Below are 22,935 nucleotides of genomic sequence, written 5' to 3'. Positions count from 1 at the left end.
AATAATGTTTATATCAAAGAAAAAAAATTTCACAACTTTTAATGTTGATATAGATAGAAATGTATATGTTTGGCAAGTTGTTTATTGAAGTGAATACAAGTTTTAATAAAGACAGGCTTGATCGTCCAGTGACATAATAAAAGAGAGTCCTTAAAATAGTTTTTCAAATAAATACTTGGTAATTAGGAAGTGATAGAGAATGCTAATAGAACACTTAATAAACCATTATCGAGAGAAGTAAAAACACTTGATTTATATTGGTTCACTCAACCTGAGTGACGTCCAGTTTTCTTTTACTCAATAGTAAAATGTTCCACTAATCAAAACTTGATTACAAAACAAGTATTTTGACCTACCACTCCTGGCTTTACTATTCTTAATATCACTTCTGTCACTTTCTTAGACTCCCTCTAAATCTAAGAAACTAAGTATTATTTAACACTAAGTCACTCATGACTTTTACAAATAGTAGTTTGAATAAATACAAGTATTCAATAACACTCAAAGAGTAAATAAACAATAAATCTCAAATACAAGATAAATTTGCTTAGCAAAGAATAAACTAGTGAAAAATTTATATCAATTGTCCATCAATTTCAACAGAGTTTTGCTTTAGATATATTTGTGCTTTCTCGTCAGTTTTTTCTTCCTTTTTGCTTTTTGGGTAGAGATTGTCTTTTATAGACTTTAGTGAAAGATTCGTTACGCGATCAACATCGATTCCTTGAAAAGACCATTGTCTCACACTAGATGATAAGGTTACATGACATGCTTTGATTTGCGAGGAATTGAACGATAGTACAGACAACACTATGTGCTCCTTGCCCTCGTCGAAAGCAACCTTTAAAGGAATATTCTGTGAATACCTTCCATTTTCTTCTATTATGTCATTTCCTTAAATTCAAATGTTAGCAATTTAAAATAAAAAGAGACAAAATGAATTTGTATAAGATATAACACGTGTACTCCCTTTTTCTGGTTATTACAAACTTTTTGCTCAATGTTGATCATTTTAAAAGGTGTGAGTTTCTTACTAGCTGAACGCGAAAGATAACCAAAACACAATGTATAACATTGATTACCATATTGAGTGCACGCCTTTTGATTTTAGCGCGTTGGACATTGGATAAATAGTAAATCGAGCAATTTCTTTCTAGAGTAAGGACGATACAAAATATTGTTAAGTCCTTTAACACTTGATCCTATTCACTTGTCAAAAACTCATTAGAACATCAGTAATTTATACTTATTGTTATTAATCAAAATCCAAGATAGATGAGAAAAGTGGTCGTTCAGGCCTACCAAACACTCTGATACATCATCTTGTTGTGAATTACTGCCTCTGACATCATCATCAACACCACAACGATAAACGTCGGCATAGACAACCGAACAATGTGTTTCTTGTTTTATCCTTTCTTCTCCTTCTCCCACCATCGCAAGCCACCACAAAGGATTTTTGAATCCTTAATAAGGCATTTTGGTTTTCGATTTTGAAATTTCAAAGGATAGCAATTGTTCATATTGTTCATGGTTTCCATAAACAAGCCAATATATGATATAATCAATTATGAACAAACTAATATAATGTGAATGGTATCACAAGAGTTTCAATAGAATGTGAAGGATGTCGATGGTGCCACAAAGAAGAGGATGAAGAAGGAGAAGAAACAAGGAAAAAAAAGTGCTACCGCTAGAAATTGTTTTCAATATAGACACAGGACAGGACGCCAAAAAGAGGATTATAAAAGAAATTAAAGAAGAAATTCTTGTATAGAAGACACATGTAATATTGTGTGCTAAGATAAAACTAACAATTTGATCTACACAATATTGGATGTGAAAATTACTTCCTCACTTTCACATGTCATGTTGTAAAAAAGTTAATGGAAACAAATTTCACTCAACGGTATGATTATCAATATATTTACACACTTATGGACCAAATAAAGAGACAAAATTGGTGATTTACCTCATTATAAAGTATGTTCTCCCTTGTAGCATTCATCTACCAAATCAACCAAAAAAGAACTTATAACGTCGATCCGTTGTATCTTCATTGAACGGTTCACAAACTAAATACACACACAGCTATTCACTGCTTCATTGTTTCATGGCACTTCCCAACGTTTTCCCAAACCTCCAAATTTCTCCTCACTTTCTCGCCCCCCCTCCGTTTTCCCTCGGATTTTCCCGTACTTTCCCCGCCGCGACTCGAGTACGCAGAAGAGCCTTCCGCGAATGGCGGGAGTACGAGGAGGCGGTGAAGCGGAAGGACCTCGCCGGAGCCCTGCGGTTCCTCAAGTCCCTCGAATCGGAACAGCCGCTCGTAAACGGCGGTTCTCCGTCGAGCGAGTCGACTCGGCTCCGGTTCGGCGAGTTGGAGCGGTTCGGGCCGCAGAGGGACTGGGAGGTTCTGGACACGTGTTTGAATGCTGATGACATGAAACTTGTCGCTAACGCTTACAGGTTCCTCAGAGATAGGGGTTTCTTGCCCAATTTCGGTAAATGCAGAAACATTGGTGAGTTTGATTCATCTTTTTCTCCTTCTTAATTTATGGTAATTTTAGTAATAATAGTAGTATATTGTGTTATAATTAAAATTGTTAACCAAATTACACTAACACTGACACTCCACAAGGTTTAACATTTACAACAACTCCATGTAAGGGTACATGGTGTAATGTGTTTCTTGGATAACAAATAAAAAGGGGAGTCGGTGTAATATATAGGGGGTGCGAGGTTTCAAATAATTAAGAGTTAGTATAAAGGTAAAAAAAGGAGAGATATCAGCAAAACTTGACGGAATTTCGATGAATGTCAGTGTAATTTACTCAAATAATAATAATAATAATACCCTTAAGTGTTAGTTTTATGAATCCCTTTTTGACGTTATTCCAATGTCTTTTAATTCATGTAGCACCATAAGAGATTCAGAGGTTTACATTAATAGGAAGGGTACATGCTATCATATAAATTAAGGAAAATCTGTGTAAGATTAAGAAAAAAAAAATAGCGTATTGAGGGTAATGTTGCTAAATCTTAAGGGGTGTGACTGAAATTTGTCTTAATAGAAATAGTTTTTTTTTCTCCCCATAATTTGTTCTGCTCAAAATAGATAGGCACATAGTGTAAGCCATTTTTGTACCCTTTTGTATAGAAAGGAGGCAATACATTAGCTGTGCTAACATTGGATTTCGATCATAATTTCAATCAGAGTTTTGTTAGTTATAAAACCAATCACCAGTTTTACCTAACAGATCTTTAACTGAGGAGGAGAGTTCATTCTAAGTATTATATCAGGGCCTCTGTGATCAAGTAGTTTCCTTGCTGCCTCCTTATTGAATTTCGGCACAAGGTAGAGTTGTGTGTTAGATAGAGCAATAATAACATATCAGCTAACAACCTAACATCATAATATCATATCAGCGTCTCCATGATCAAGTAGTTTTCTTGATTCCTTGTATTGAATTTCAGTACAAGGTAAAGTGACCTGTCAGATATAAACAATCACGAGCCTTTGTTTAACACTTTAACTCCTTAGACCTTGAGCTTTCAGGGGAGGTGATCCTGGACAATATTAAGTGAAATTTTAAAAGTACAAGACATAGTATTGTTTTGGATACATGTGATGTGAGTGCCTATTAGGGCTATTGTTGCAATTTTTACTCCTACTGTATTGTTGCCATCATGTACTGTCCGATTTCAATTTTTCATTTACAGTATTACTCCCTTTGGTCATTATTATAAGACACTTTGGACATCAATCACACATACCATTAAAAGTAATTAATTTAGTTTATTTTATTAATTTTTTTAAAAAATGTTACTAATATATTAATTATGCCCTTATTAATAATTATTAACTTGTTATGGGGGATGTGAAAACATCAAGTCCAAGAGTATTGTGCACCACTATCAATAAAAAAACACAAATACTTAAAATATTTAATAAGGACAACTAATGGAAAAAAAGATTAAATATACTTCATAGAAATTCTAAAATGCCTTATAAAAAGGATCACCAATTCCTTCTAAACTATGCCTTATACTAAGGACCAGAGGGAGTATTATTTGTGGGGGGATTGTGGCTCATGGAGGCAAGCCAAAATTCTTCCGTAAAATTATGGCAGATGACATTGTGGACTTTGGCGGAAGCATGGCAGCTACATATATAAAGAACAATAAACTAGAAACATATACAATTCTCTGAAAGTTTCATAATTCACAAACTTAGGGATAATATTATAAGTTCTCTTGAAACTAGACAGTAGAAACTATCACAATTCACCATGGACATCACATGTATTGTGTCTTCCATAAGCCTCCACACTAACAACGTCACACCATTCTCCTTTCATGGTGTTTTTGTACAGATTCCACCATTCTGTAATGCCATGGCGCTGCCGTGGCTGCTATTTGATAATGCTGGTTCAAAGTACCATATATGTGTATTTTCCTTCAGCAGTTGTGCTTTTGTTGGAGTTTCTGGGATCTGTGGACTTGTATTTAGTAATGTAGCTGTCTGCTGTCATTCACACAGATGATGTATTCTGAGAAATTAATGATTTTTTTCTTAGCATGTGATGAAAGTCATAAGATTGAGTTTTGTGTTTCTATCTGTAAATCAAAGCTATCATTTCTGGCTAAATGCCTAAATGTGTGTGTTGTTGTTGTTTTTTTTTTTTTTTTTTTTTTTTTTTTTATAATAATTTTACCAAATTGATACTTTTTAGTGATTTAGTATGGACTTTTTCCTTGTCTATTATTTGTTTCCTATAATCATTCTGGTGAAGCTTTTTCATGCGCTAACTGGTATTTTTTTCCTTTATCTTTTCTCCCCCTTTTTCTGGTGTCCATCTTGTTGCAGTTTTGGAGGGACCGAGGAAAGTGACACCAGATGTCTTGAGCTCCTCTACTGGTTTGGAAGGTCTGAATATGAATTTCTGCACAATATTTCCCCCCTAGCTGTAAATTGCTAAAAGTGCCAGTTCAGTCATGTTATGTCAGAATGAATAACATTTGATACAATTCTATGTAGCTGAAAAATAGTTGTACTATATAATTTTTCCTTCCTTCTGTGCAGTGACTAAACTTGCTCCTAAGAAGTGGGGTCTTTCAGATGGTTCAAGCATTGTTTTGGTTGCTTTTCTTGGTGGGGTGTCCTTTCTTATATCACAAGGAATTGACCTCAGGCCCAACCTTGCAGTGATATTAGGTCTAGCTGCTGCAGATGCTATACTTCTGGGTGGTACCTGCTTAGCTCAAATCTCAAGTTACTGGCCACCATATAGGCGTCGGATTCTTGTTCATGAAGCTGGACATCTACTAACAGGTTAAATACTGTTGTTTATTTTAATGGATTTTGATGGTCACGTATGGGGGATATACATTTTGGATCATGTTTGATTAATTGATTGCCGATCTCTTTGTGCTGCCATATATATTACATCTTACAAGGTCCATCCTTATGACATTTCAGCTTACCTTATGGGTTGCCCAATTCGGGGGGTGATTTTAGACCCAATAGTTGCAATGCAAATGGGCATCCAAGGACAGGTATTCATGATATGACACTATTGGTTCTGATGGTTCCTATTTGTAGTCTCCAAATATGTTATTTCTATTTGACTATTTTACATTTGTTATTTTTGAGTGAGATACTTGGTATATTATAATTGAGTCATTATCTCTGTTCTCTGTACACTGCCCTCCTCCCCCTTCCTTTCTCTTCCTTCTCTCTCTGTCTCTCATACTGTTCTGTTCATTCTTCATCATCTAGCACATTGGGCAGTTATTCACACATTATATTAACTGACAGCAATATAGGTAGGTCTAAATTGGGGGTCTTTTTCTTAGAGCTCACTTAGGTGAAGTGAAGGCCATTGAACTTGACCAACCCAATCATCCCTAGAGGGAGAACAATACTTCTACTTGTTCTTTCATGGCACAATATTTTGAAGATTTTCCTATAAAATGTCTCTGTTGTCCAGCACTGCATCAGTACATTAAATGAAGACTAACAAATAAGCAAATTTAACTATTGAGAAAGAACAATGGGGAAGACAGTTTCTTTTTCCTTTTAATCCTTCACTGCAGAGTATAATTGTTTGTGTGCTGAATATGACTGAATATTATCCATTTTTTTTTTTTTTGCTCAGCAAAAATAGATATATTATATATTAGAAGTACCAGATGTACTAAGGATACAAATGATTCCACATTGTGCAGCTGATTGCTAGTACATAACCAAACTGCAAACTCGTGGAATTATTACATAAATTCATTATCTTTCCTCCCACCTAATTCCTAAACGCTTCCTTGAGGTTAGAAGACCATTGATTGAAGTGAATTGCAAAATCCTTGTCCATGGTTTTAAGCCATGTCCAAAGAGTTAGAATTGCATCTTCCATCAAAAATGGCATTTTGGAATACTATTCTGTTTCTAAGCTTCCAAGTTGTCCATGTCATTGCGATCCACCAACATTTCCAACTTATAAGTTTCTTTCCGTCTGCAAAGTCGGGCATGTGCTGCAAGTAATGATCCCTAGGACTTTGAGGTACTGCTGTTGTTAAGCCCATCCAAGATAAAGACTCCCACCATAGGGGTAGGATATTGCGGCAGTTGAAGAATAAGTGAGCAGCCTCCTCCTCTACCTCTCCACATAATGGGCACATCAAGTCATTGACCACCACTTGTCGCCTTGTTAGATTCATCTTTGTAGGAAGTCTGTCCCTTATACATCTCCAAGCAAACACCTGTGCTTTAGCTGGAATTTTAAGCTTCCATAAGTCCACAAAGTCTGAATTCTGCTCAGCTGCCATATGTTCTCTCCATATCAAATCATAACCACTTTTTGTTGAGTAATATCCACTTTGATTTATCTTCCAGCTCCATTTGTCCTCCACATTTGGCTGTATCTGCTGGTGTGATAATTCCTCAATAAAATTGTCTGCCATTTGTACTTCACAATCAAAAAGTGCCCTCCTCCAAACTAAATTCCATTCCCATTCATTGTTGTTGTTGGTCCCCGTATGGCTGATGATTTGTTTCTGTTGGGATGATATCCTCTACAGCCTTGGATATTTGTCCATTAGTGGTACAGCATTGTGTGTCCAAGGGTCCTCCCAAAATCTGAACTTATCCCCACCCCCCACCTTCCACTCAGTTTCCTTTTTAAGTACCAAATTCTGTTGCTGTTGCAGATTTATCACCAAGTCCTTCCACCAAATGGAGTCATTCCTTCCTCTTGTGCCCTCCTCCAACGCCCTCCATCCTCCATATTTTGACAACAGTATTTTTGCCCATTGCTCCTCTTGCTTATGAAATAAATCCCAGTGCCATTTACCCAACAAAGCTGAATTAAATGTCCTCAGATCTTTAATACCAAGACCCCCTTTATCCTTTGGTTGGCAGACTGTCCTCCATTTAACCCAAGCTATCTTTCTCTGCTCCATCCCTCCTCCCCATAAGAATTGTCGCTGAATTGCCTCCAATCTAGCTATAATTTTTGACGGAACCCTGAAAAAGGAAAAGAAATAAATAGGAATCGCTGTTAGGGCTGCATTAATGAGTGTCACTCTCCCCCCAAAGGATATGTGTCTGTGTTTCCATGTAGCTAATCTTCTCTCACATTTACTGATTATAGGGTCCCATAACCGACTACGCCTTGGATTGTCCCCAATGGGGATACCCAAGTAGGAAAAAGGAAAGGACAGTATTCTACAATTCAGGTATCGTGCCGCCTCAGCCTGCCACTGCTCAGACTTCCCTACTACCCCAAAACTACTCTTCGCAAAATTTATCTTTAGCCCAGATACAAGCTCAAAGCTTCTCAGAATGGATTTGATTGTCTTCACATTCTGCATTGAGGCATCACCAAAGAAAATGGTGTCATCTGCATATTGGAGGATGTTAACTGGTATGTTGTCTTCCCCCACCAAGAGGCTACTGTAAAAGCTCTTATCCAATGCTTCTCTCATGAGACCAGTTAAACCTTCAGCAACAATGTTAAAGAGGAGAGGTGCTAGTGGGTCACCTTGTCTTAGGCCTCTATGTGGTGTGAATTCTTTTGTAGGACTCCCGTTGACCAAAACAGAAATTGTGGCTGACCGGAGACATCCCTCTATCCAACTAATCCACTTAGAGCAGAATCCTAGCCTCCTCATCATGTAGGAAAGAAAGCCCCAAGAGACTGAATCATATGCTCTTTCATAATCCACTTTAAACACCAAACATGGCTTGTGGCACCTCTTTGCTTCCTCAAGTGCCTCATTAGCTATCAGCACACTGTGTATAAGCTGTCTTCCTCTAATAAATGCAGATTGTTTCTCATCTATTATATGTGACATCACCTTCTTGAGTCTATTGGCAAGGAGTTTTGCCACAATCTTGTAAATACAGCCTATTAGTGATATAGGCCTATATTCATTAAGATTTTGTGGGTCCTTCACTTTTGGGATCAAAGTGATGAAGGAAGCATTGCTGCCCCTAGGGAACACCACATTTGCATGGAATTCATGAATGAACCGACTGAAATCTGGCTTGAGTACCTCCCAGAATTGTTTTATGAATTTGAAGTTTAGTCCATCCGGCCCAAGACTCTTTTCACTTCCACAATCCCAAACTGCCGCCCTTATTTCATCCGCATTAAATGGTCCCACCAGCAAATCATTTTGTATCTGATCAATACTCTTGAATCTCACTCCATTAAGAACTGGTCTGCATTGGTCCGGTTCGCTGAAATTTTTATTAAAGAAACTCCGGATCTCCTCTTTCACTATTGCAGGATCATCTACCCAAGATCCATCTACTAGTACTCCTTTGACTGCATTATTTGCACGTCTTGAGTTCGTTAGTAAATGAAAGTACCGTGAATTACAATCCCCTTCTTTGATCCATCTTACTCTGGCCTTTTGTCTCATCAGTGACTCATGGGAAAGTGCTGCTGCCCATAATTCCTCCTGAAGCATTTTACGAGTATTCATCTCTTGAGGTGTCAACTGTCTGCTGATACTTTCTTCTTCCAGCCTGTTCAATTGTGCCTCAACTTGCTGTACCTTCTTGAGAGAGTCACCATTCAGATCCCTATTCCACACCTTCAAGGCCTCCTTAAGTTTCTTTATTTTTACCTTGAGAGTGAAACCCCCCCAGCCCCTTGGTTGATTGCTGGTCCAACATTCTGTGACTGCCTTTATAAAACTCTTATCCTTCAGCCAACAATCGAAAACCCTAAAAGGTTTTGGCCCCCAGTCAATGACTTTAGCCCTGAGCATGATTGGGCAATGATCAGAAAAATTTCTATCTAAGGTGAACATGGTGCAGGTTGGCCATTTTTGAATCCAATTGAGGGATACTAGGAATCTGTCCAGTCGACTCATTGTGGCCCCATTTGGCTTGAACCACGTGAATTTTTTCCCCACTGAAGGTACTTCTTCCAATTCAACATCAGCTATCCACTGATTGAAATCATTGATGTTGGTAGCTTCCACTCCCCTGTAAGACACATCATCCCTTTCAGAATGATGCCTAATACTGTTGAAATCTCCCATGAAGCACCATAGACCTTCGGGATCTAGTTGTCTCAGTTGCTTAAGAGAATCCCACTGTATCCGCTTCTGTTGGCTGTCACACGGAGAATATATATTGACTACACTTGTTTTCTGGTTTTCTTTTAGCCAGACTCCTTCCAATAGGATAAATTCACTGCCCAGTTCCTTTCTTTCCAGTTTGAATGCCTACTGACTCCAAACACAAAGTAAGCCACCAGCTGTATTTATTGCTGGTTGAAATTCCCAGCCAATATCTGAATCCCCCCATAATGCATGACATGTGGCCTTATCAATTTACTCCCTCTTAGTTTCTTGTATACAGATCATATCTACTTTTTGATTCCTGACTAGTCTCCTTATAGCCCCCCATTTGACCCCTCTCCTAAGCCCTCTGACATTATAAGATACTATATTCATATTCATTAATACCAATATTAGTATATCTTCTGTTGATTGTTGAAAATTGACTCCGCCGAAAGATTTGATTAATTCATGGGTGACTTCAGTGATCAAGCTGCAGTGTCATCAATTATGTATTACTTGTACTTGTTTACACTTTTATACTTAACAATTATTAAGTCTAGATTTTTATTTTCTGTTTTTCTACTTTAATCTTTATTTGCACAGTATGCTTCCTTATTTACTTGCAGTAAATAGGAAATCCTTAATCTTTAAGTTTTTCCTTTAAGTATTTAACATAATTTTACTTGCAGTAAATTTGTATTTTTTAGGCAGGGACTCAGTTTTGGGACGAAAAAGTTGCAAATGACCTTGCTGAAGGCCGACTTGATGGTACAGCTTTTGACAGGTGTGTATAACATTATAGTTATAGTAACAGTTAAAGTGATACATTAGAAAGTTTTAGGGATTATGAAGATGAATTTTCTGAATAGCTCAAGTGAGTTACTCGGGTGGTCTAGTATTTATTTCTACGGCAAATTTTGTGTTTACAAGTATGATTCTAGTTCCTAAGTACATGCATGGTAATGGTATATTCTAGGTACAAGAATAGCTATGTACGTGACTCTGAAAATTAATTGCTACAAATTCCAAATTTCCAATAGTCATTTAACTACTAATTCCAACAAATTTACATCCACATGGCTAATTTAGAACCACCATCCCTTGACACCACTTCCCATCCTAAAAAAACCATTCCTTTGGCCTTTCTAGGTCCAACTCCAACACCAGGGCACATTTTAAAGTGTTTGCATATTTTGTAGCACCACAAAACAACTTTGTGACAACAGCATCATTTCCATATACTTAGGGCTTATTGAACACAGATAAGAGAAACTCCTCTCTACATTCCCATACCATATGATTTAGTCATGATTTATGGACCCTTATCAGCATGATTGTATTGGATGCAACTTTTTTTCCGCCCTAGTGTTACTTTTATTCAAGGAAAATATGTAGCAAGAGAATGTAAGATGTGTTTAGTTTGTTTTCTTTTTTATTGAGTTGATATTTCAAAAAAACAAAGTTAACACCATATTTTTCTTTAACTGTCTACTTCATTTTCTCATCCTTCATCACTAAAGCCCATTTCTTTGCCTCACTTTGTTGAGTTTGGTCCATGAGTGTTTGGAGAGAACCAACTTCAATGGTTGGGGCCTGGTCCATTAGGTAAAAGAATTGACCTTGTTTATAATTCCAATTTTGCCCTAGTCTCCATCAGCTCAGGAAAAACACCCACTTTCATCCTCATCTGTCTCCAAAATTATATCAGCCACCATATGAGCACCAAAGTTTGACAGTTCCGGCAGTGGGTGCTTGGTCAGCATATGTAAGACCCCAAGCTTCATCACATTAATGACCCATTGGCTCTCATGTCTGAATCCAAGTCAGGTGGTTCCTTTGGTGGTGGTGGGTCAACTGAAATGTCCAAGAATTAAACCGTTGGTGGTGGTGGGTCGACTGAAATGTCCAAGTTCTGGTTGGATTTGCTTAAGCACAGCCTTCTCAAAGGTCCACCTTGTTGCATTATGATTGCTTTCCTTCCAGGAAACCCACCATTTGAGAGCTTTTCCTCTTATTGCAAATGCACAAACCAATGATAGTTTCATCTCTTCTGGTAATCTGTTCTCAAAATACTGCTCTGCATTGACCAACCACCAATAGCCCTCCTTTCCATTGAATCCAGGAATCATTTCACGAACAGTTCCCCGTGGCTCTAACATTGGAGCTCTGATAATACCAATTGATAGAAACTGACTCAAATTATAGAAAGAAAAGCTTCAATTAACTGAAAAGAGTACAAATGATTCCCAGGGCTTTGAGTGGCTGCACTTTCCCACACCAACATAAATTCCCTCTCAAATCACATGAAAAAAAATCCCTCTCAACCCCTCTTCCTATTTACATACATCATGACCTACTTGACTCACTAAGGAACCCTCTAAATGACTAACTAACCTATCATAACTAGCTTCTAATAGAGGTTATCTAGCAGAGTTATTGAGCTGATGTAGTCTTTATACACACTGGCAATGATTACTATTTGGTGTTTGCAAGGATGATTCTAGTTCCTTAGTACATCATGGTGTATTCTAGGTACAAGAATAGCTATGTACATTAATCTGAAAACAAATTTGTACAATTCTAATTTCCAATAGGCATTTAACCACTAATTCCAACCGGGATATATGTTGAATCAACAACTGATAGAAGAATTACTTGTATAATTGAATGATGCACTGGTTAGGGTGGATTTACTTTGTGATAGATGTTTAGAGGAAATTAATCAAGAAATTTGAGTTCAATTGTTCTTGACACTTTAGTAGTACAGTTCTCTTTGCCATTGAATTCAGAAAGCACACTTTCCAATTTATCCTTGCTTTCAAAGTTTGATATCTCCTTTCAAAGTTTGATATTTCTAGCTCTAGTTTCTTTGGTTGTCAATTAATGACTCCTGTTTCAATTCTGGTCACTGATCAGTATTTCTGTAGTCATTTACAAACTTGCCTTTTGGCCTTCAAGTAGCTGTGTCTATTTTTGGACTGAGTCCCCTTCCCTAGTGCCCCTGTGTTTTTTTAAGCCTTACAAGTGATACTGATGCTTTAAGGAACCACTAACCATTGCTTTAGGTACTGCATGGTGCTTTTTGCTGGCATTGCAGCTGAAGCTCTTGTTTACGGTGAGGCAGAGGGTGGAGAAAATGATGAAAATCTATTTAGAGGCATCTGTCTTCTTCTTGATCCTCCATTGTCTACAGCTGAGGTCTTTTCACAACTGATGCATCTGGTTTGATGGTTTATATTTTATCTCTGATGCTAAAATTTAAACCTTGACATTCTTGCATTGAGCAGATGTCCAATCAAGCAAGATGGGCAGTTTTGCAATCTTATAATTTGCTCAAGTGGCATAGAGCTGCACACCGAGCTGCTGTTAAAGCATTGGAAAGCGGTGACAGTCTGAGTGTTGTAATTAGGAGTATCGAGGAGACAATGTATTTTAAAAAATGAGCCTCAGAAGCTTTCATGAAAGAAACATTCTCTTTTTTCAAGTTGCTTACAGGTTATCACTTCTTTTGGTTTTTGGGTAAAGGAATCATGAGTGTGCATCCTCTCTCTATTTTTTCTTTTTTGAATCTTTCAAGTAATTTGTTGTGTTCATTTTCTCTGGTGCAGGGTTCTCGCTATGTATCTGAAGTGAAGCTGCTTTTACTCATCTGTATGTACTATAGCATTATTATGCAGATGGGCCACATCCGTTACGCCTTGTCTACCATGATAGACAGCAATCAAAGGAATAATTTTTGTTTCAACAAGTGACCGTTTTGTTCCCAGAGGCTGGTGCCAACTTGCACAGGACATGGTTCAATAAGTCATAGTATGACGACTCACTGACTCAGTAGAGACAAAGTCATTGTGAGAATGGTGGGTTATCTTCAGAGTAATTCTGAGCGTTACACAAGGTTTTGTGTAATTTTCACCTGGATTATTACCCGTGGTAAATCAATCACGAGGCTTAGAAAATGGTTTGTAAATAAATTGTATAAATTATTTCTAGAAATGAGCCATTTTTGGATAACTCAGTTTTTATTTATTATTATTTTTTTAATTTTTTCTTCTCTGTTCTTAATGGGAACTCCTGGTCCCAAATCCAAAGTTCCCAACCTTGCATTATTACCCTGTTGTTGAAAATATAACCACTGGTTCAAACTCATGCATAGTCGTTTGAAATAAAGCCATATGCTATCACTGTTTGAAAAGTATTGTACGTAAATTGCCTATAATAAATTTGGTGTTTTACTAGTATGATGATGACGCGTTGAAAGATAATAGTGTGGGGTTAAATCCCATCGTGCATTGTTTCCTTTCATTTTTCATTACTCTTAGTATACGCTGCTGCGCGTAATATAATATATTACACATTAGGCGTAAAAATGTTTTTATTTTTCTATCGATACTTTTAAGTTTCTATGTATAAATATAAACATATTCATAATGTGAAAAATTAATTTAAGGCTTCACCAAGTTTCTCGTAGTAATTAGTTGAAAGCTAGAGATCTCACCCAAAAGAAAATCACACTAGCATGCTACTTTGTAACATTGACCCTCCCTTTACTTCTCACAGGATCCATTGCCACTGTAGTTTTTGGATTCATTCAACTTCTACAATCTAAATTTTTCATGAAGGACTCGAGGCCTCTTCATCACTTCCGTGGCATTCAGATACTCTCGACAACTGATGGCCTCCATTCATCCTAGTTACACTATGTGCTTACCATCCTTGAATGAGCTAACATGGTTGATTGTAAGCCAATGAGCACACCACTTGAAGCTAAGACTAAGATGACGTCCAATAGCACTCCCCTTGATGATCCAAGTTACTTTCATGGGCTTGTTGGAGCTTTACAATACCTCATCCTTACTCTTCCTGATCTTTCATACAGTATTAATTATGTGTCTCAATTTATGCATTCTCTTACTATTATGCATTTACAAATGGCTCATTGTATCTTACTATATGTCAAATAAACTATTGATTAAGGTCTCCACTTTACTTCAAACATCACACTTGATCTTTTTACCTTCTTTGATGCAGATTAGGCAGGTTGTCCTACCACTTGATGCTCTACCACTGGTTATTGTATCTATGTTGGCAGAAATCTTATCTCATGGTGTGCAAAGAAACAATCAACAATTTCTCGCTCCAACACTGAAGTTGAATATAAGGTCATGGCAAACAATGAAGTGGAACTCACATGGCTTACCTTTCTCTTGAAAGACATCAAGGGATACTTTTTCTAATGCCTATCCGTGTTTCAAACAAGTTTGTCTTATAGGAGGATACATGTTAGAAACAACAAATAAATAAAATTGGATACTAAGGCTGCTAGGAAAAATATGCGTATTCAATTTTTTTAACTTGTTTAAAAATTGTTCATGAATATTTATAATATGTGTCAATTTGTTGAGTAAATTTTTTTTATTTAATATAAACCACATTAAATATTAATTAATATTTAAAATGTAAAATACTTTACATTTATATTTAATGATATGATATGAAATTGTTTAATAAGTTTTGTATTTCATGTAACTATTAACACAGGCAAATAATTAAGTTATATATAAATTAAGCTATTTTTTTACATGATTGACCTGACAAATTAAACTCTTGATATTCTCTATTTTAGCCTTATTTGAATAGCTAAATTGTGAATTTTTTATAATTAATTAAGTCAATTGGTTAAATTGTGAGATATCAATTATGAATGTGTAAATTTAATTTCTTTTAGTGAGTTTAGTCCATTTCCATTATCTTTTTCCCCTCTTTCAAAGGACATATTCTTCTTCTTCTTCTTCTTGTTTTTCTTTTTTGCTTTTTTTTTTTATAAAAAATATCTATTATAATATTGCCTCTTTATCTAGAATATATTTTTAGGTAAAATTAATTTACATACTAAATTTTGTAAAATATTCTTATGAACTTTTATGAAATTTAAAAGGTTAAAATAACCCCTCTCGTGCACCCAAGACTCTCTTGCTAAAGGCTAGTCTTCAGTAATTTCTTTGTAATTTTTTTTTGACGCATAAAAGAGGGTTTAACTATATAATTAATCCCTTAATTGTAACTAAAAGTTTAGTTGAGCTTCAATTATTAAAAAAGGTTCAAAGGATAACTGTCTACTAATCATTAAATCATTACAATTGTATACTTTTCCTCTAGTATGTTAGTTTGATTGATAGAAGTTTTGTAGTGCTTTTAATAATTGTAGTGATTTTCTTATGTGGGGTGAAAAAAGATAAGTCATGAAAGCATGATTTCATTGTAGACTTATATAACCGAATAATGTCTATGTGGGAAGGATAATTGTGAAAATACATAAAAACCCACCCAGGTGGCTAGTGGGAATAATAACATTTTTGGTAGTGTGAATAATAATAACCCATTAGTAACACCCTTAAGCCCGAATGCGAGCACAGCTCGAAATAAAGCCCAACCCCTCCCCCCAAAAAAAAAAAATACAAAAGCTTCTCTCACATTCCAAATCGATATTGAATGGTATTTATTGAGAGAGAAAAAAGAGAGAAACGTAGTGATTTCAGAATTAGGACACAATGGACCAATCACAACTCTTACATGACCCAAATTTCCCTCTCTTCAAAACCCCTCGCAAAACCCCTTCTTCACCCGCCGTAACCACCACCGCCACTAACAAACCCCCTTCAACCGCCGCAAACCCCACCTCCAACGGCGAGCGCATCGAAGACCACCCCGACGAAACCGCCACCGACACCGATGCCGACGCCGAGACGTTCGGCGACCTTGGGCTCGCGGAATGGGCGGTGAAGACGTGCCGGGAGCTCGGGATGCGGAGGCCGCGGGGCGTGCAGCGGCGGTGCATCCCGCGCGTGCTGGAGGGCCGGCACGTGCTTGGCGTCGATGAGACCGGGAGCGGGAAGACGGCGGCCTTCGCGCTCCCGATCCTGCACCGCCTCGCTGAGCACCCGTTCGGCGTCTTCGCCCTCGTCGTGACCCCCACGCGCGAGCTCGCCTTCCAGCTCGCCGAGCAGTTCCGCGCCCTCGGCTCCGCCGTGCACCTCCGCATCACGGTGGTCGTCGGGGGCATGGACATGCTCAGGCAGGCCAAGGAGCTCGCCGCGAGGCCGCACCTTGTCATCGCCACCCCGGGGAGGATCCACGCCCTGCTCCGCAATAACCCTGATATTCCTCCCGTTTTCTCCAGAACCAAGGTAATGAATAATTGGATTCGGGTGCGTTTGGATAAATAATTAATTAGTTTAATTGGATTTGCTTATTAAAATAAGCGATATTCTTTTTTAAGCAAAAACAGTTTAGACAAACCTACTAAGTGCAGGGTTACGGTAACCGTTGCAAACAGACGTTGGAATCAAACGGAGCTTTGCAAAAGCATCCCACCCTTCCTTTTGTGTTCTGTTTGTGTTGAGCCATCGAATTTGGTCTTGGAATTTGTTCACAACAACTTAGAATACATGCTCTAAGAAACCAGAAAGCTGCTTATTTTAATACTTATTTTATTAAAATAAGCGTTTTTTTAACAAATAAGTTTAAACCCTAAAACAAACTGGCCCTTTATCTCATCTAAATCCTGAATAATCGTGATGAAGTTTATTTTTCGGTATTTTTTTGTTATTGCTGTTCCTCTTGCTATGAAGCGCGAATGTAGTGGATTATAGTTGAATTAAGTGGTGATTCGGGTGATGAGGTTGATTGATTGATGCTTTATGCATAATTCGGTTAGTTCATTTTAGAGTGAAAATGAAATAAACTTATAATGTGTTTGTATTAGCTTATTTTAAAGAAATAATGTGCTTTTCTTTACTTTTTTTTCCAGAGGTTTTGGAAAGAAATGCGATTGTTATCAATGAAAAGTTTTGTGAGTTATGAAGTGAAAATGGTTATTTTTTAAAATAATTCATTTTCAAACATGCACTTTGGTTTGGTCGGAGAACTTTTTGAATGAAATGAAGGAAAGTTATACTAGAAGTGTTTGAACTGTGAAGAAAATTTGGCAAATGTTAGATTGAAGATGATCATTTGGAAAATTATTTCTTAGGGTAAAGTTATTTATAATCTTTTATTTCATGAAACTCTACTGTTAACCTTCTGAAATGTTGTATTGTTATGATATCCTTTGTTATGATTAAGACTGAAAAGATATATGCAGCTTTGGTAGAAGTTTCTATAAGATGACTCAATGAGTGCTGCTATAGGTTCTAAACTGTTATCTTCCCTCTTTTTCTCTCCAAATTGAGCCGAAAGGGTGATTAGCAAGTTTAAGTGAAGTATTTAAATTTAAGGGTTTGCAATACCTTTTCAAATTAGGAAGGAATTAATTTGCTGTTTTAATACAATTTTTTATTCTTATTGTTTACCCCTTTTACTGATAAACATTAACATAGGTTTTTACAGGAAATGTAACCATTTTTCATGTAATACTTGACAAACAGAAAAAGTATGCTCACGCTGTATGCAGGTATAGAGGAGTGAGGACAAAGAATCCTCCTAAATAAAATATTGAAAAGAAAATGGCTTGGCAATCCAAAGTGGCCAAAAAGTGAAGCAGCTTTCCAACTATTGTCTTTGGATAAGAACTCCTCCAAACTAAATTTATAGAAAGATAAAAACAAGCTACTATGTCTCAAAGATGTGACTAATCTATCCATTGATTAGAATCTTTTTGCATACAAAATTGCATGCTGTATGCTTAATCATTGCTTTTGCTTTGTGTTCATAATTCCTTTCTTTGAATTAATATTTGATCTATGCTTCTGCAGTTCCTTGTCTTGGATGAAGCAGATCGAGTCCTGGATGTTGGTTTTCAGGAGGAATTGAGATTTATCTTTCAGTGCTTACCAGAAAATCGACAAAACCTGTTCTTTTCTGCAACAACTACAAGTAATCTGCAAAAGTTGCGTGGGCGTTACCAAGATAAGATGTATGTCTATGAGGCTTATGAAGGCTTTAAAACAGTTGAAACACTTAAGCAACAGGCTATATTCATCCCTAAAAAGGTGAAGGATGTATATTTGATGCATATTTTGGATAAAATGGAAGATATGGGAATTCGGTCTGCCATCGTATTTATCTCAACATGCAGGTATCTTTCTAGATGACTTGTTGCTACTTTTAGCTAATATTTTACACAACCCTGCCTTCTTATTCATTTGTTTGATACTATAGTTTGCATTAGCTGGTTTCTGTCTTGACAATTGATATCTAATATCAAATTTTCACATTTGACTACTTTTCTTCAATAAATGATTAGGCTTTTTTTTATAAACTTTCCCCTTCCCATTCTCATTCCAATATTGGCACGGTGAAATTTGACTTTATTAGTTATTGCATTGTTGACAAATATGTGTTCATTGACTTTGTTGGCTATTCTGCTTTCTTTAGAAAGGTTATTTTATTTCTGAATTCTGACATCCCAAGTTTGGGAATATTGACAGCAATTGATTACTTTCATCTATTGTTCCTGTTGAAATGATAGGGTATAGATAAGAAATGAGGAAAAAATGAAGAATATAGACACAGAATAATAGGATATTAAATTTATATGGTGTATTCTGATGTGTCATAAAACAAAGATAAAGCACTAACACCTATTCATGCTTAGAATTAGGTTATGCACTGAACTTCTAACCCTAATCAAAGGGTCGATTCGTTAACTATAAAAGCAAAAGAAAATCCCTTTGAACAAGGATCCTAAAGTTATAAAATCTCTAAAAGCTAAGTAGCACAATTATCTGTAAAATAACATAAATTACCCTACCCTACTATTGCCATTCTGTTCTAAATATTTTGTAGATGTTCCTAACAGTTCCCAAATTGCAGAGATTGTCATCGTTTGAGTTTAATGCTGGAAGTGCTTGATCAAGAAGCAGCAGCTCTATATTCATTCAAATCACAAGCTCAGAGGCTTGAAGCACTTCATCAATTTAAATCGGGAAAGGTTTCTATACTTCTTGCAACTGATGTTGCCAGCCGTGGTTTGGATATTCGTACAGTTGACCTTGTTATCAATTATGATGTTCCAAGGTTACTTTCTCTTGGGCCAATTTCTGTATTTTCCTAATTGACTTTTGAAGCATTTGATTAAATGAATTGCAAATATTCATCTGCAGGTTTCCACGAGATTATATTCATCGTGTAGGCCGTACAGCAAGAGCTGGTAGAGGGGGACTGGCTTTGAGCCTTGTCACCCAGGTTTGCATCTAAGAATTTTTGCTTGAAAGAAATTTTTTAAGATAAATTGTAAGGACTATTGCTCATTCAGCACAACATCTGAGTGCCAATGTGGTGGCTCTAGCTTATTTAACACTGTACTCTAGCTTCTGGGTAACAAACAACCTAGCATTAGCACATGTAATCACACAACCCTCTTCCTTTTCCCGAGCTTGAGACCAACTATGAGACCATAGATGGAGTTATATAATTCATCAGTTGAATTAATAAATTTTTGGATCTGTAGAAGTTATTAAAGGTGTCATCTCAGCTAAATTTGACGCCTCTTGTCAATCTGGAATGTGAATCTGGAATTTTGAATTTCATTTTGGTTGTGTTGCAAACTCTAAAAATTTAGTTTCCTGCTTATCTTGTGTGTAAGGCAGTGTCTTGGATATCTTCATGTATAACCATTTTTAATGTGTGATAGCTCTATATTTTGTGTATGGTATAGTTTTGTATGGACTCTGAATATAAATAAATGCATTCTATTGGGTGGAATTAACACTCGAGCATATTCAGAAAATATTTGTTTCTCGTGCTAACAGATTCTTATCAGGACTAATGTCACAATTAGTAAAGTTCAATTGAGACTCCTTATTGTACAGGTTTCGGTTTAAGGTTACAATTCCTGGAGTTTTGATATATTTTTATGAAGATATTGGTAGGAATCACATATTGTACTAGTAGCCTAGGTTGCAAATAGGAATGTAGCATCAGTTGGGTGTTACAAAGTACAAACTCTGTTGAAAGTTGTAACATAAAGTTGTCTATGTATATTGATGTGGTTTTGCTGTTTGCAGAGGCAGTGTCTGTGGTTATATCAATTGTGATATGGTGTTTCATATATTAAACGAGATTGAATTGCATATTTAAATTTGGGATTTGCAGAATGATGTTGATCTCATTCATGAAATTGAAGCACTTATTGAGAAGCAACTTGAAATGATTGAATACAAAGAAAATGACGCGCTTTCTCTCATGAAAAAGGTATGTTTTTGTTGGGGCAACTTCTTGTTCTAGAGATTGAATTGCATATTTAATTTAGTTTGTTTTTCTTTTTTCTGTCTAAATAATTGTGGTTTTTTTCAATTGGCTTATTCACTGTGATGTACTGTAGGTTTTCAGTGCTAAGAATGTAGCAGAAATGAAGATGATAGATGATGGCTTTGAGGAGAAAGCTAAAGAGCGGAAAAAACAGAAGCTGAAAATGCTAGAAGAGAAAGGATTGTTAACTAAAAGAAGTAAAAAGAGAAAACGAAATAAAGAATTTGCAGAGGAAGGGAAAGAACAAAAGAAAGAGGTGGAAGCACTGCACTGCATATAGCTTCTTTTTTTGTCCAGTGATTGACTTGCATAAATGGTTTTTATTTTTACTATGCCTGATGATTGTGGCTTTTTTCAATTATGAGCTATGTAAAGCTTCTTTTTAGTTTCCAAACTTTAAAAATCTCCAATTGACCTGTTTGCTGATTGTGTAGGTTTTAACTGCTAGGAATGTGGCAGAAATGAAGATGATGGATGAAGGTGGCATTGAGGAGAAAGCAGAAGAGGGGGGAAAACAAAAATTGCGAACAGAGAAAGGTTTGTCAAAGAAAAAAAAGTCAAAAGAAAGAAGACAAGAATCTGCAGAGGAAGGGAAAAAACAGAGAAAAGAGGAAGTAGAACCATTAGCAGATATAGCAACTCCAAAGAAAAGGAGTAAGAAGAGACAGTAAATTAGTATATTTAAGGAATTAGTACTTAATAATTTCCGAGTACAGAAAGGATATTTTTGAAGAGAAGGGCAAAAAAAGTGGTTAAAATCAAAGCTGAAAGAGAAGTTAAAGTGGATGATGGATAGAAGCTAAAGCATAGTAGCGATTTGGTAAATGGTTTGTTATTGTATTCACGTCTTCCACGGATGGCAGATTTTGATTGTCGGAGTAGACGTGAGAGTAATACATTAAGTCTCAGGTTGAATACGTTGTGATAGTCAAATGGAGACAAGTGGATCGGGTTTTGAATCAGGAAATTCAAGGGATTATTTTCCCTTGGAATCTTATATAATGTCTTTTTTCATATGATTTTGATTGTATTGGATATATTTTGGCCTTTTTTTTATTGGGGAATGTTTAACCTTGAGGCCAAAATTGGACCAAATAACTGGATTTGAACCGTGCAAAAACATTCATTCCTAGCCATTGGAAATTGGAGAGGCAGAGAATCTTTGAATTTGCAGCCAATTAGTCAAACTGCTGATTTAGCATTGGAAAATTACATAGCTGAAAAAATTGACATATTTGTTAAGTGAATTATTGTATTATTATTCCCGGTTAGCAGTACCAATAAATTCTAAGATAGCCCAAGATATAGAGGAGATATTGCATGAAATGTTTTCGTAAGCTATGGGAGAATGAGGTAATAGAAACATGGGCAATAGTGAAGTAATATAACCAAATAATTGAAGTATCGTAGGGTAAAGAAAGATAGTCATTATGAAGGGGAGTTACTTTATATATCTATTGTTAAAGCCCTATATATATATATATATATATATATAATGTTAAAGCCCCCAACTTTGTTTCATTTTGTTGTTTTTTCTATTGATTACAGCTGTTTCATCTGGAAATCAAATTTGAAGTGAATCTGATGATAGTAATTGTAAGCAAAAACATTTCTTCAAAAGTGTGATATTCCTTTTTGTTGTTGGATGTTCATTTGTCCACACAGGGAATGCTTGATAGAAAAATATATGGGATTTGTAAAATGCAGAAATAATTTGTACTCTGTAAACATAGTCTGGTGGTGGTTAGAAGATGAATTCATACTATGCAAGTCTGCAACTTTTAGGTTAGAAGGACGTGAGAGATGGCACTGGCCACCCGGAGAGGAGAGAGAATGAGTGGGAGAAGAAAGATAAATGATTTTTTTTAAAAAAGAAACTCACTTAAAGTAAATCTTGAAATAGTCTTAGAAGATAACAAAATCTAAAGTCTTTAAAAAAAAAATCTATGTATTGAAAATTCATAAAAAAAATTTGAAAACATGTTTATTATATTGAAAATAAGAATATAAAAAATATATAATTATTATTTATTATGTCACATGTTAACAATCCTTTTAAACAAATATCAAATCTGATTAGGTCTAGTTTAATTTATTGGATAAGACGTGTGA

General features: G+C 36.2%; 2 protein-coding genes across 2 annotated transcripts; both read left to right on the top strand.

Moving 5' to 3' along the window:
• Positions 1–1,978: 1,978 nt before the first annotated feature.
• Positions 1,979–13,776, top strand: LOC114388443. Its single transcript, XM_028348939.1, has 8 exons — positions 1,979–2,522; positions 4,871–4,930; positions 5,087–5,335; positions 5,483–5,559; positions 10,284–10,360; positions 12,642–12,774; positions 12,864–13,071; positions 13,185–13,776. The coding sequence occupies exons 1-7, from the start codon at positions 2,114–2,116 to the stop codon at positions 13,017–13,019; spliced, it is 1,161 nt and encodes a 386-aa protein (XP_028204740.1). The 5' UTR covers positions 1,979–2,113; the 3' UTR covers positions 13,020–13,071; positions 13,185–13,776.
• Positions 13,777–16,081: 2,305 nt separating this feature from the next.
• Positions 16,082–22,057, top strand: LOC114388711 (DEAD-box ATP-dependent RNA helicase 36-like). Its single transcript, XM_028349355.1, has 7 exons — positions 16,082–16,760; positions 18,327–18,649; positions 19,387–19,590; positions 19,677–19,758; positions 20,668–20,766; positions 20,897–21,079; positions 21,258–22,057. The coding sequence occupies exons 1-7, from the start codon at positions 16,125–16,127 to the stop codon at positions 21,492–21,494; spliced, it is 1,764 nt and encodes a 587-aa protein (XP_028205156.1). The 5' UTR covers positions 16,082–16,124; the 3' UTR covers positions 21,495–22,057.
• Positions 22,058–22,935: the final 878 nt, after the last annotated feature.

This window comes from Glycine soja, chromosome 15, assembly GCF_004193775.1.
Source record: "Glycine soja cultivar W05 chromosome 15, ASM419377v2, whole genome shotgun sequence".
NCBI classification, from domain to species: Eukaryota; Viridiplantae; Streptophyta; class Magnoliopsida; order Fabales; family Fabaceae; genus Glycine; species Glycine soja.
Note: the sequence above shows the minus strand (reverse complement) of the source record. Positions and strands in the feature narration are given on the sequence as shown.

Bases quoted from the DNA above. Each gene is read 5' to 3' on its own strand.
- LOC114388711 (XM_028349355.1), top strand. From the start codon at position 16,125: ATGGACCAATCACAACTCTTACATGACCCAAATTTCCCTCTCTTCAAA. The intron at 16,761-18,326 runs GTAATGAATAAT...ATGCTTCTGCAG, and splicing joins CCGTTTTCTCCAGAACCAAG to TTCCTTGTCTTGGATGAAGC. The intron at 19,759-20,667 runs GTTTGCATCTAA...TGGGATTTGCAG, and splicing joins CTTTGAGCCTTGTCACCCAG to AATGATGTTGATCTCATTCA.
- LOC114388443 (XM_028348939.1), top strand. From the start codon at position 2,114: ATGGCACTTCCCAACGTTTTCCCAAACCTCCAAATTTCTCCTCACTTT. The intron at 2,523-4,870 runs GTGAGTTTGATT...ATCTTGTTGCAG, and splicing joins CGGTAAATGCAGAAACATTG to TTTTGGAGGGACCGAGGAAA. The intron at 5,560-10,283 runs GTATTCATGATA...TGTATTTTTTAG, and splicing joins AAATGGGCATCCAAGGACAG to GCAGGGACTCAGTTTTGGGA.